Genomic DNA, 14,381 nt, shown 5'->3' with positions numbered 1-14,381 from the left:
AAAATGTAAAAAATAGCTTTTGTTTGCGATCTCTGATCAAAACACTAAACATACAGGCTGCTGTGAGCTAAATGTTTGCTCATGCCAAGTCATGCAGAAAGAAAAGCAAAATGTCCGTAGTAAACATCAAGGGTAGTAATTAGGATGTAATTACATTTTTTTATTACAATTTGGTAAAGAAACAAAAACCAAGCTAAATGGAATTGTCAACGAACGTGAAAACGCATGGCTGTCCCTACTGATTTGCCGTAGTCATTCATATCACGGAAGTTATTTTGAAATTGATAAATAGCTAGTTGGCTAGAAGGAATAACATTTATTGTGAATTATTCCACCTGTCAAGACGGTAAGCAATTTACCAACTAACTGTAGAATATATTTTTTTTTTTTGTGTCCTAATTTAAAAGTCCTTTCATGTTTCGCTAGTTAGGAATCACAACGTTAGCTATACGGATCCTTGTGGCTTGCTTCCTTGTTTTGCTATGCATTTCACTGCGTCATTTAGCCGACTAAACTCTGACTGGTCTGGACCGACGTCACATTTGTTTTAATTTAAAAAAAGTGATTTGAGCACCCAAAGAATAGCCTGCAATTACACGGAACAATGTCTCTGAAATCTGTAGTTATTAAAAAATGTTTTACGTCGGAGCTCCAGTCCGCCCATACTAGTTGCCGCTGTACCTCAATACGTTTCTGTTTCCAGTAATGAAGTAAACACTGGCACGTGTAGCGTGCTGTCATATTTTAAGCAAATTAGGGAAATGTAGTGTGGTCGGTGCATTAGCGTAAATAGACTGTTGTCATGAGGAAAGTATTTGTAAATAACCTTCATATGTTCTTGTCTGCCTCCAGATGCAGGGCCGGCAGATAAAACAATGTGGCCTTTCCTCACTGACTCTTTTGGCCACATTTCTCCATTGTAACTGTTTGCCACACAGTACTGGTGGAAAGCCATTTCCAGAGACCGCTAAAGAAATTGCCAGCTATGCAAAGGTAGCCAAGAGCATCATAGACTTGGCTGTGTATGGCAAAGCCCAGAACCGCTCCTATGAGAGACTGGCAGACTTCACAGATACAATAGGGAACCGTGTCAGTGGCTCTAAGAACCTGGACCTGGCTATCAAGTATATGTTCAGTGCCCTGAGGAAGGATGGGCTGGAGAACGTACATCTAGAACCAGTGAAGATCCCACACTGGGTCAGGGGAGAGGAGAGCGCCGTGATGCTACAGCCCCGGAACCACACCATGGCCATCCTTGGACTGGGCAGCAGTGTGGCTACACCCCAAGGAGGTAGGTCTATGGGCAATTCCACATAAATGAAATTACGCTCAATATCCTTCACTTAAAAATGTATACCAAACAAAAACCATTGATTTCAAAGTTTAACAAACCATAGAACTCTATACACAAGGACTAGAATTTCCACTGAACATTTTACAAAAATACATTTATAGGAAGAACTGCAGGTGCAAAGTTTGGTAACAGAATAAAACTGAGGGAGATTTTTACTGTAATTCAGTTACCAAACTTTGCATCTGTTTTCCAGTAAGTGTTATTTTTTATTTGTTTTTTCCTTTGTGAATTATTCATTGTAGTCATTGTGCATAGAGTTAGTTGTATGGTTTGTTAAATGTTTAAATCAATGGTTTTGGAGTCTCAGCGTAATTCTGTTATCGTGGAACTGCCCCTGTGTTCTATAGCGATGAGTTCTATCACTCAAGCCTAGACAATGCTGATGGTGTTGCCACTATTTGCTAGGCCCCAACTCAAGCCAAGGTGTAGATATTTAGATGAATCTTCGACTGGTGCACTGATGTATTTTTATATAACCATTATTTAACCAGGCAAGTCAGTTAAGAACAAATTCTTATTTACAATGACGGCCTACCCCTGGCCAAACCCGAATGACGCTGGCCCAATTGTGCGCTGCCCTATGGGACTCCCAATCATGGCCGGTTGTGATACAGCCTGGATTCGAACCAGGGTGTCTGTAGTGACGCCTCAAGCACTGAAATGCAGTACCGTAAACCGTTGCTCCAAGCATGACACTTTTTTTGTGGCTTTCGGTCCAGGCATTGAAGCAGAGGTGCTGGTGGTGGAGTCTTTTGAGGAGCTGAAAAAAAGGCAGAAGGAAGCCATTGGGAAGATCGTGGTGTATAACCAGCCCTTTGTCAGCTATGGGGAGACTGTGCAGTACAGGGAGTTTGGGGCATCCAAGGCAGCTGAAGTAGGAGCTGTGGCTACTCTCATCCGCTCCATCACACCCTTCTCCATCAACAGGTACTGGATGGGTCACAATGATCCAATGTATCCCTTCCCTTATAATGCCAATTAGTTGAATGCTTGACTAAGGCTGGGACTGCATGTTGCCGTCTCTCTTCCTGTCTAGTCTGACTGCATGTCATTTTTGTCCCACATTTCTAGCTATTTGTGTATTCCTCTAGTACACTTTGTATATTGTTGTAAAGTGACTTTTTGAAAGTGTGTTATCATAAGTCATTTATGGGAATCCAAAAGTAGTGCAGTGCCCTATTTCTGCTGATCATTTCTAACATGGGTCTCTCTGTGTTGCAGTCCTCACACAGGCTGGCAGGACTACCAGGAGGGAGTGCAGAAGATCCCTACCGCCTGTATCACAGTGGAAGACGCCATGATGATGGCCAGGATGGCTAAGCGAGGCCAGAGGATTGTGGTCCGACTCACCATGAACGCCCAGACCTTCCCTGATGCTGACTCCTTCAACACTGTGGCTGAGATCATCGGCAGCGAGCACCCAGAACAGGTAAGCTACGAGAAATGTCCCATTGGGTCTAAACCATTTGTATAAATTGCTACACCCTTCCTAGGCTACCTGGGGCAGCAGGTAGCCTAGTGGTTAGAGGGTTGGACTAGTAACTGAAAGGTAGGTAAAAAAATCTGTCGTTCTGCTCCTGAACAAGGCAGTTAACCCACTGTTCCTAGGCCCGTAACTGACTTGCCTAGTCAAAGAAAAAAAGAAAAATTATACAAATGTTTATTTGAAACGTTAAAGGGGGATACCATATAGATTATTTGTTGAATAGGGATACTATTCCTTTCTCCTCCCCAAAAATAAATGATAATAATATGCACTTCCTACTAGCACTGAATTTGCTGATGACTACTTTGTAGAGGGAATGTGATGCTTTCTTAAGATATATAATGATATAAGTTGATAACATTAATGTGCACCACCGTTTTTCTTTTAGACTTCTACTAGTTTGATGGTTGTACCCATCAATTGTCCCATTACTACTAGTTTGATGGTTGTACCCATCAATTGTCCCATTACTACTACTGTAGTATGATGGTTGTACCCATCAATTGTCCCATTAAGAATCACCCATATTAGCAATCTTATTTAATTTAGAATATTTTAAAATGTACTAAAAGGGCCTCCTGAATGGTGAGTGGTCTAAGGCGCTGCAGTGCTTGAGGCGTCACTACAGACCCGGGTTCGACCCCAGGCTGTGTCACAACCATCCATAGGGCGGCGCACAATTGGTCCAATGTCGTCTGGGTTAGGGGGAGGATTTGGCCCGGAGGGGGCTTGACTTGGCCCATCACGCTCTAGCAACTCTTTGTGGTGGGCTGGGCTCCTGCAGGCTGACCTCGGTTGTCAGTTGAACGGTGTTTCCTCCAACACATTGGTGCAGCTGGCTTCTGGGTTAAGAGGCATGGTCTGGCGGGTCATGTTTCAGAGAACACATGACTCGACCTTCATCTCTCCTGAGCCCGTTGGGGATTTGAAGCGATGAGACAAGATCGAAAAAAGGAGTATTATATTATTATTATTAAAACATGTACTAACAGCATGGGGCTGCTTTTTGCACTATGTGAAGCATTCCAATCCTCTCCCATTTTGCCATTTGTCACATCTGTTTCCCTTGTACATCCAGTCCAACAAATCCATAGACTAGGCATCACTTTCCCCCAACAGATGCACTGAGGTATGACCAGCACTAGGGTATTCTGTCAGAGGTAGGGAGGGAGTGGGTGACTAATTTAGCATAGGTTTGACACATGCTCTGTGTGTGCTGTAAGGGCAGCGTGAAGGCCTGAATCTCCTCTCCCCTGGGAGCCAATTAGAAGGCAGGGACGGCAATGGGATGTCAGTCAGAGGAGGATCATTCTGTAAGGTTCTGTCCAGTTCCACAGCATTTGTCCGAGCACACTGTGAGCCGTGTCCATGGAGTTTCTCATTAGTCTTGACCGGACACTGCTTGTGTCGCTAATGTCACCTTATTCCCTATATAGTACACTACTGTTGACCAGGGTCCCTAGGGCTCTGATCAAAAGAGGTGCACTATGTAGGGAATGGGTTGCCATTTGGGATGAGACTACTGCCTGGATGAGGGCTCTTTGCGGAGATTTGCCATTTCATCCTGTCTCTGCTATAGCTAACGCTCTTCTGTCTATCTAAGCTTCTGATCTGTTCGCAAGAGGGCTATGAATTTGTTCCGGTAAAATGTTTCTTTGTTTGATTTGACAAGGAGATTTGTCACATTCTGACAGTTTTGTCAGCATTAATCTATTCTGAAATGAGTACTAAACCTAAGGGGATCCCTCATTGTATCTCATGTTTCCATTATTCAATCCCCTCAGATCTACAGGAGTGACTAGGGAGTAGGGTATGTACTAGATATTGATTTAGGAGTTTAGCACTAGCACCCCTCAACACTTCTATAGCAGATCCAGTCCTCTGAGACTATTCTGTAGTCACTAGCATCCCTCAACACTTCTATAACAGATCCAGTCCTCTGAGACTATTCTGTAGTCACTAGCATCCCTCAACACTTCTATAACAGATCCAGTCCTCTGAGACTATTCTGTAGCCACTAGCATCCCTCAACACTTCTATAGGAGATCCAGTCCTCTGAGACTATTCTGTAGTCACTAGCATCCCTCAACACTTCTATAACAGATCCAGTCCTCTGAGACTATTCTGTAGTCACTAGCATCCCTCAACACTTCTATAGCAGATCCAGTCCTCTGAGACTATTCTGTAGTCACTAGCATCCCTCAACACTTCTATAACAGATCCAGTCCTCTGAGACTATTCTGTAGTCACTAGCATCCCTCAACACTTCTATAGCAGATCCAGTCCTCTGAGACTATTCTGTTCTGAGACCTTCGGTAGTGCCATGCCCTGTCAGTAATGCTCCTCTTCGGTGCTCTCTCTGATTTAGAGGGGTTGGGTTTAATGCGGAAGACACATTTCAGTTGAAGGCATTCAGTTGTACAACTGACTAGGTTTCCCCCTTTCCTCTGTTTGAACTGTGTCCCAGATTGCGTAAGGAGGAAGAAACGTGGCTGTAGCTCTCTCTGCTGACGTAAGAGACTCCTACTTGTCTTTAGTCTGCCTTTTCTGGGTTGTCATCCCTACAGAGGAAAAACACAACTGGGATCCCTAGGAAACACTGACACTATGGAACGTCATTCTGTGTCATAAACCTCACTTCCTATTATTCTGAACTTTGACTAGGCCAATAGAACACTTGCCTACATGGGGGAAACGGTATTGTCTCTGTTCTCCTCTCTACTACAGGGCTTGTGCTGTTCTGAAGAAGATATCACCTCGGTATGGAAGGTGACTCATTTAGTGACCGCAAAAACAGCTTTTATGTTTCTCTGGAAAGTCCCTATGCCAAGCATTCCAGTACCACGTTAATTGATTGAAACATTGTGACATTAATCTTAGTGTGAGTCACAGTGGCAGTACACTGAGTGTGAGTTTTTTTACTGTCTTTAGCTGCTGTGTGTCAGATGTCAATGATGCGTTAGCACAGCAGTGTGAGTGACTGGCTGTGTCCTGTCCTGACTCCGAGTCATCCAGTCATGAGGCAGGGAGGAGCACTCCAATCATGTGCTACTTGGTAATTGATGTCATCAAAAAAAGATTCTAAAGAAGAGACCGTTCTGTTCTCTTAAAACAATTCAGAGTTCTGACCTACATTGCCTAATAAGTAAGTAGCCTTGCATGAGCCTTGGCTTTTGAGAGTCGTAACGGCTCATAGGAGCAGGGGCCTATCTCCTGTTTCTGTAGTGAGGCAGGTTGATGTACCAGTACACCTCCTGGACAGGACACTAGTCTAGTGCAGGGCCGGACCACCAATCTATCTCCTTAATGCTGAGTGTCAAGCAGAGATGCATTGGGTCCCAGTCTTTGATATGACTCGGTGGGGGATGGAACTCCTAACCTTCTAATCTCAGGGCGGACATTTTAACCACTGACTGGGTAAAAAGAGGCCTTAACATTGACTTCTCAAGTCATCTTATGTAGTTTACATGGAAGCTTAGATGAGTGTTGTCGAGGTGGAGCCCTCAAAAGGTCTTATGTAGTTTACATGGAAGCTTAGATGAGTGTTGTCGAGGTGGAGCCCTCAAAAGGTCTTATGTAGTTTACATGGAAGCTTAGATGAGTGTTGTCGAGGTGGAGCCCTCAAAAGGTCTTATGTAGTTTACATGGAAGCTTAGATGAGTGTTGTCGAGGTGGAGCCCTCAAAAGGTCTTATGTGGTGTCTCCTCTCCCGATGAAGAGGAATAGAAACTGTCTATGGTAGGGAGGGAGAGACACTGTCCTCCAAAATATATTTGCTTTGGTTTGGGAGAACGCTCCCATTCTGTCCTGTAGTGTAAGTTGCATAACCTGTGTGAACTTTGCTGTTGACTGTGATTTGGTCTGTTCCATCATCAACAGTCTGTTTGATAGTTCCCTATATGGATATAACCTAGAATATGCAGGAAGGGCTAGTACAGATCTTGGGCTCTAATGGTATTGCAGTGGAGGGCTTTATAATGGAGACATATGTAAGGAAATTGTAGGCTTTGACTTTATTCCAGGAAAATCTGAGGCCTGTATAACATAACTTTTACCCATGCCTAATGCATGTGCAGACCCTCACGCACTTCAACCACACTTGTCTGGTCCACTTGACTTATTTGAGCCCACATGGCAGTCAAATGTGTTACTGAGGTAGCTAGTCTACATGGGTCTTTACAAGGTTAAAGAAGGATTCAGTCTGACTTTTCACTGTGTCACACAGCCAGGCCTGGTGCTGATAGTGATGGTGAGGACTGAGGATGTTCCTTCCCTCATTGTTCCACTACTCACGTCCCACAGACGTGTGATGTGACAGACGGACGCCTTCCTTCGTCTGCTGTAATTATAGAGGGCAGAAGGACGTTCTCCTCCTCCGCAGTCTCTACCGACTCCACTGCCATGTTTAATCTGGCAGAGTTATCAGCTCTAGCTAGCTAAACCCAGAGCAGAGCCAGAAGCCCTGTGGATATACCTTCCTTGGCTCGAGGGGAGAGCTAGGCAGTCGGCTGCAGGCACGACTCGTCTACAAGTGTCAAGCTATCACAGATAAGTTTCAGGTATACCCTGAGGAGATTGCTACTGAATCCCCATACTCGCCATTCATCTCCTTCTGCCAGAAGCACTTTGCAGAAGGACAAGTAAAGGCCAATGACCATTTAAAGCAATCAAATTGTAACTCATAAGATACGTTCACCTTACTGAGTCTTATCAGTAATAGAAGTACGTGACTTAACTTTTGTTCCTTCAGTTTGACTTTTCTCAGACAGGCTGTTGTTTTTGTTTTTTGATCTGTTGTCCATTTTCTCTGGAATCTTTGAAGCAAGGGTTTCTGGGTCAGAGGAGTGGCTGTGCTGTAATGATGCGTGATGCCCATTACGATGCCACACACAGACTACACTAAAGCCTCTCCCTCCTCCCTCCTTTTTCCTGCTTCCAGGCTCTCCCTTCCAGACCCCCCTGGTTCCTCAAATCTGTTCAGGTAGTAACTCCCTATTCCATACAAATGTCTCCACGCTGAACACTGCTCTGATCGCAGCCCTGCTCTCTCTCTCTCAACCCTACACACCAAGAACCCTGTATTCTCTTTAGTGGTTGATGCTAAATGGGACTGAGCTTAACTCCCCTCCTATAGACACTCAAGGGCAGTCAGATTCTGCGTTATATCCAATGCTTTAGAGATGCTTTTAAATTTCCAACAAATAAAGCAAATGCGGCCGTGTCAGTGGGATTTCACAGAGAGAAAGTTAAAAGCAGAGAGAAAAGACAGAGCTAAAACAATAACTAAATGGAGAGATTCTGTCAGACTGCAAAGCTCCATTCTGTTTAAAAATAAAAACAATGTATGTGTTTTTTTAAGACTCTTATAAAATACTTTTTTCCCCGTTTTGGTTATTGTGGTCAATTTTGTTGAGGTTACGTCTAAGCATAATAGGTCACAGAATGAGCTTGGTCCTTTGTTCTGAAGACCTGCCACGTCTGTGCTTAGGTTCAGTGACCACACCTGCACTTGGTCTGCTCATAGTTGGCTCCTCGCCCCACAGACACACGCCATCCATAATGTGAATAGCTCCCCTTTGCTAAAATGTTTTATGCAGTGTTGCTAACTGTAGGCTATAAACATGCCTCATTCATGTGTCCTGATGTGGAGGCTACAGTGCTGTATGCAGGGTATGGCTGCAACAAGTTGTTGTCCTCTCTATTCCCAGTTTATGTAACCTTTTTGGATTCAGAAAGTAAACTTGAATAACAATTAATATGTAAAAAACTGCATTTATTTTCAATGACTTCTCAATAAACTGAGGAGTAGAAGCTATTTCCATTTTTTTTTCTCAATTTTTGAATTTTAATTTTACTTTCTGAATTGACTGCCTTCATTTTCAATTGATCCCAGCCCTGCTATTCACTTGCTTAGTCATTTGTCTTCTGACAAAATGGCCTTCAGAATGGTCTGTGTTGTGATGTCATCTGTCACTCGGGCTGTTTCACGGACTCTTTTGTCCCGGTAGAACAAATCGATCCTCGACTGCTCTCTCCTCAGAGGCAGCAGTAGTTTGACTGGCACCACATTCAGACTACAGTACAATTACCAGGATATGTCAAGGCAATTATCTTCTCACTGACAGCTAAATTAAAGCTTTACATTTAGACATTTAGCTGTTCTCTTTGCTGAGAATATATCATTATTCCATATACATGTTGGCCTAATGTAATTATGTAACAAGACATATCATGCATAGGCTATATTTTATTAAATCTAGATCCACTTTCCCTATATGGCCCAAAGTGCTACATTAACAGAATACCAGGTATTATTTGTCATGTAATGATTTTTTTTCTCTAAAAGAAGTAGTTGGCTGTGGCACACTGTATGGGACCTGTAGTAGAGATAATAGTAGGGAGGGTACTGCCGTTTGTTGGCTAGGCTACATAGAAATGGAATCACTAGAAAGGGAAGAGGTTCTATGTCCATTCCAATGATTCCATTTCTTTGGTAGGCTACTGTCCTCTGGGACTCGCCCTGTCATAACCTGTCATTAACTCCACTGTGTTGAATAGCCTCTGTCCTGTCATAACCCTTTAATAACTCTACTGTGTTGAACAGACTCTGTCCTGTCATAACCCTTTAATAACTCTACTGTGTTGAACAGCCTCTGCCCTGTCATAACCTGTCATTAACTCCACTGTGTTGAATAGCCTCTGTCCTGTCATAACCCTTTAATAACTCTACTGTGTTGAACAGACTCTGTCCTGTCATAACCCTTTAATAACTCTACTGTGTTGAACAGCCTCTGTCCTGTCATAACCCTTTAATAACTCTACTGTGTTGAACAGCCTCTGTCCTGTCATAACCCCTCGTTAACACCACTGTTTTGAATAGCCTCTGCCCTGTCATAACCCCTCGTTAACACCACTGTTTTGAATAGCCTCTGCCCTGTCATAACCCCTCGTTAACACCACTGTTTTGAATAGCCTCTGCCCTGTCATAACCCTTTAATAACTCTACTGTGTTGAATAGCCTCTGTCCTGTCATAACCCTTTAATAACTCTACTGTGTTGAACAGACTCTGTCCTGTCATAACCCCTCGTTAACTCCACTGTGTTGAACAGCCTCTGTCCTGTCATAACCCCTCGTTAACACCACTGTTTTGAATAGCCTCTGCCCTGTCATAACCCCTCGTTAACACCACTGTTTTGAATAGCCTCTGCCCTGTCATAACTTGTCATTAACTCCACTGTGTTGAACAGCCTCTGTCCTGTCATAACCCCTCGTTAACACCACTGTTTTGAATAGCCTCTGTCCTGTCATAACCCTTTAATAACTCTACTGTGTTGAACAGCTGCCATAACCCCTCATTAACTCCACTGTGTTGAACAGCCTCTGTCCTGTCATAACCCTTTAATAACTCTACTGTGTTGAACAGCTGCCATAACCCCTCGTTAACACCACTGTTTTGAATAGCCTCTGCCCTGTCATAACCCCTCATTAACTCCACTGTGTTGAACAGCCTCTGTCCTGTCATAACCCCTCATTAACTCCACTGTGTTGAACAGCCTCTGTCCTGTCATAACCCCTCATTAACTCCACTGTGTTGAACAGCCTCTGTCCTGTCATAACCCTTTAATAACTCTACTGTGTTGAACAGACTCTGTCCTGTCATAACCCCTCGTTAACTCCACTGTGTTGAACAGCCTCTGTCCTGTCATAACCCCTCGTTAACACCACTGTTTTGAATAGCCTCTGCCCTGTCATAACCCCTCGTTAACACCACTGTTTTGAATAGCCTCTGCCCTGTCATAACCCCTTAATAACTCTACTGTGTTGAATAGCCTCTGTCCTGTCATAACCCCATTAATAACTCTACTGTGTTGAACAGACTCTGTCCTGTCATAACCCTGTTAACTCCACTGTGTTGAACAGCCTCTGTCCTGTCATAACCCCTCGTTAACACCACTGTTTTGAATAGCCTCTGCCCTGTCATAACCCCTCGTTAACACCACTGTTTTGAATAGCCTCTGCCCTGTCATAACCCCTCGTTAACACCACTGTTTTGAATAGCCTCTGCCCTGTCATAACCCCTCGTTAACACCACTGTTTTGAATAGCCTCTGCCCTGTCATAACCCCTCGTTAACACCACTGTTTTGAATAGCCTCTGTCCTGTCATAACCCCTCGTTAACACCACTGTTTTGAATAGCCTCTGCCCTGTCATAACTTGTCATTAACTCCACTGTGTTGAACAGCCTCTGCCCTGTCATAACCCTTTAATAACTCTACTGTGTTGAACAGCTGCCATAACCCCTCGTTAACTCCACTGTTTTGAATAGCCTCTGTCCTGTCATAACCCCTCGTTAACACCACTGTGTTGAACAGCCTCTGTCCTGTCATAACCCTTTAATAACTCTACTGTGTTGAACAGCTGCCATAACCCCTCGTTAACTCCACTGTTTTGAGTAGCCTCTGTCCTGTCATAACCCCTCATTAACTCCACTGTGTTGAACAGCCTCTGTCCTGTCATAACCCCTCATTAACTCCACTGTGTTGAACAGCCTCTGTCCTGTCATAACCCCTCATTAACTCCACTGTGTTGAACAGCCTCTGTCCTGTCATAACCCCTCATTAACTCCACTGTGTTGAACAGCCTCTGTCCTGTCATAACCCCTCATTAACTCCACTGTGTTGAACAGCCTCTGTCCTGTCATAACCCCTCGTTAACTCCACTGTTTTGAGTAGCCTCTGTCCTGTCATAACCCCTCGTTAACTCCACTGTGTTGAATAGCCTCTGTCCTGTCATAACCTGTCATTAACTCCACTGTGTTGAACAGCCTCATCCTGTCATAAACCCTCATTAACTCCACTGTGTTGAACAGCCTCTGCCTATTAATAATAGCCTTGATACCTTACTAGAAACTGCACAATATTAGCACAACTAGTGAGAATCGAGAGGCCACTTGTCTTTCAGAAAGGACAGACCATGCCTCCTTGGAGGGTGTTTATGGATTCTAGGGACTTGTCCCAAAAGGTCAAACCCTGCCCATCTGACACACTATTCATTGCATGCTCCATCAAATCCTCAAAGTATTTGAAAAAGCACATTTTTCTATTTTGACCCTGGGTGTGCTTTCTACCTGCCTGTAGTATCCCTCCTCTCCTAGACATCCTAGTAACTGTAGATCTGTCCCTCGCTGCTGCCATCCGGGGTTTGTTCTGTTCTTGAGGGTGAGTCTCCCTCCTTAATGGCCTCATAATCCCTATGTAGTGTACTACCTATGTGCCCTGGTCTAAAGTAGTGCAATACATAGAGAAATGGGGTGTAATTTGCGTGTCCCAGCCACACAGAGCAGAGGTACGCCACTCGCTCATCTTGATCAATGAGCCGCAGAGAGGGGTGTTTTCAATGAGCCGCAGAGAGGGGTGTTTTCAATGAGCCGCAGAGAGGGGTGTTTTCAATGAGCCGCAGAGAGGGGTGTTTTCAGTGAGCCGCAGAGAGGGGTGTTTTCAGTGAGCCGCAGAGAGGGGTGTTTTCAGTGAGCCGCAGAGAGGGGTGGTTTCAGTGAGCCGCAGAGAGGGGTGGTTTCAGTGAGCCGCAGAGAGGGGTGGTTTCAGTGAGCCGCAGAGAGGGGTGGTTTCAGTGAGCCGCAGAGAGGGGTGGTTTCCCACTGTGCATACTGCCATTTATTTCTCCATCTTCATGGCTGCTGAGCCCAGACGCAGCACAGCCCCTCAGCATCACCATCCTCTCTTGTCCTTCAAGCCTTTTTAGGTGCATCATGTGTTGGACGACTGGGTCTTGAACCGAGGCCCGGTTCTCTGGTTTTAAACATTGATGTCTTTCTTACAGTAGAAAGTTGTTGTAAACCCCATGGGTGGGTTTAGCTGAGGTTGTAAACCCCATGGGTGGGTTTAGCTGAGGTTGTAAACCCCATGGGTGGGTTTAGCTGAGGTTGTAAACCCCATGGGTGGGTTTAGCTGAGGTTGTAAACCCCATGGGTGGGTTTAGCTGAGGTTGTAAACCCCATGGGTGGGTTTAGCTGAGGTTGTAAACCCCATGGGTGGGTTTAGCTGAGGTTGTAAACCCCATGGGTGGGTTTAGCTGAGGTTGTAAACCCCATGGGTGGGTTTAGCTGAGGTTGTAAACCCCATGGGTGGGTTTAGCTGAGGTTGTAAACCCCATGGGTGGGTTTAGCTGAGGTTGTAAACCCCATGGGTGGGTTTAGCTGAGGTTGTAAACCCCATGGGTGGGTTTAGCTGAGGTTGTAAACCCCATGGGTGGGTTTAGCTGAGGTTGTAAACCCCATGGGTGGGTTTAGCTGAGGTTGTTGCTGGCTGCTGATTTATGAGTCAGAGCCAGCTGAGGGAAACCATAGTTTATACTCTTCTCTCTCTGCTTATTCATCAGTCACGTGATGGTTAGATTCCTGCATGAACCTATACAACTAGCAGTTCAGAGGAGGAATGGACTTAGATGGATGTACAATGTGTATAAGTGTCTATAGGGTATGCCAAAACATTCAAGAGTTGCTCAAAGTTGACCTATATTGCAGACCCCACCATACCATGAGACCTCTGTGTCTTCGTCATTGGTAAAGATAAACGGTTGAGATTTAAAAGCTTTACAAACAAGGTTGTCAAACGATTTTGTCCACGTTGGTTTGAGTGAGAAAGACACTGAGGAGAACCAATCAGTAGAAAAGCACATCCCCTTCATTTGTCAACGCATCGTGCCGACAACATCAACATAGCCTTTCCAGACTCTGAAGACAGGAGGACTTGAAGTTTGGTGTCAGCCGCACTAAGAATTACCCTCTGGATTTGCCTGGAAACGTTGGTGTTGGCCAAGTTATATACCAGCTAGCTATGTGCTTTAGCTGACATGGGTCTCTCTCCTGAGATGAGCAAATATTCACTGTGTCTGCTCTGAGTCGGCCTAGTCAGGTCCATGGAATGTGTTTCGCGTAACTCCAGGGAACATATTTTTTATGAGCAAACATAACCTTGGGGCTGGGTCTATGTCACAAATGGCACCCTATTCCCTTTTCTAGTGCACTACTTTTGTCCAGGACCAATGGGGATCTGGTCAAAAGTAGTGCACTATTTGGTGTATAGAGTGCTATTTGTGATTCAGCCTGGCAATTTCCTGAATGGGGTCAAGAAGAGCCTCTTCAATTATCAGTCAGCCTATTGGCTACCATTCTCTGTAGACAATGACACAGTGGTCACATCTATCAACTGTTGCTGTAAAAAAGTGATAAAAGCAAGTGCTGCCTGTTTCCTTGTGGTATGATGAATTGGTGTATAAATTCCTTGTCAAGGCATTTGGAGGTTCATAATAAATAGTAATATGTGCTAGACTCTTGGACTGAGCTGTGATTTAGATTCCTCTAGTATCGGACCGAATGCCTTTTTCAGAGCCAGTCGGTTTTCACTTAGTAATGGCACTGAATCATCCAGAAAACCATACAAGGGTGATGTACAGCACGTACATAACTTTAGAAACACGGTTCTGGGCAAAATTAGATATGCGTCTTCTATGCAAATGAG

At 44.5% G+C, this 14,381-nt stretch overlaps 1 protein-coding gene across 2 annotated transcripts in view; it reads left to right on the top strand.

Annotated features, from left to right (window-relative positions):
• Nucleotides 1-192: 192 nt before the first annotated feature.
• Nucleotides 193-14,381, top strand: part of LOC112239541 (carboxypeptidase Q-like) — a gene marked incomplete at its 3' end in the record, with an annotated part of 31,214 nt that continues 17,025 nt past the window's right edge. The window contains 4 exon segments of one of the 2 annotated variants that reach the window (XM_042318225.1): nt 193-346; nt 853-1,291; nt 2,074-2,281; nt 2,576-2,783. In XM_042318225.1, the coding sequence (XP_042174159.1) occupies nt 853-1,291; nt 2,074-2,281; nt 2,576-2,783 (855 nt within the window). 2 annotated transcript variants of the gene reach the window in all.

Source organism: Oncorhynchus tshawytscha, unplaced genomic scaffold (genome assembly GCF_018296145.1).
Source record: "Oncorhynchus tshawytscha isolate Ot180627B unplaced genomic scaffold, Otsh_v2.0 Un_scaffold_16570_pilon_pilon, whole genome shotgun sequence".
Taxonomy (NCBI): domain Eukaryota; kingdom Metazoa; phylum Chordata; class Actinopteri; order Salmoniformes; family Salmonidae; genus Oncorhynchus; species Oncorhynchus tshawytscha.
The sequence above is the reverse complement of the archived record's forward strand: the minus strand, read 5'-3'. Positions and strand labels throughout refer to the sequence as shown.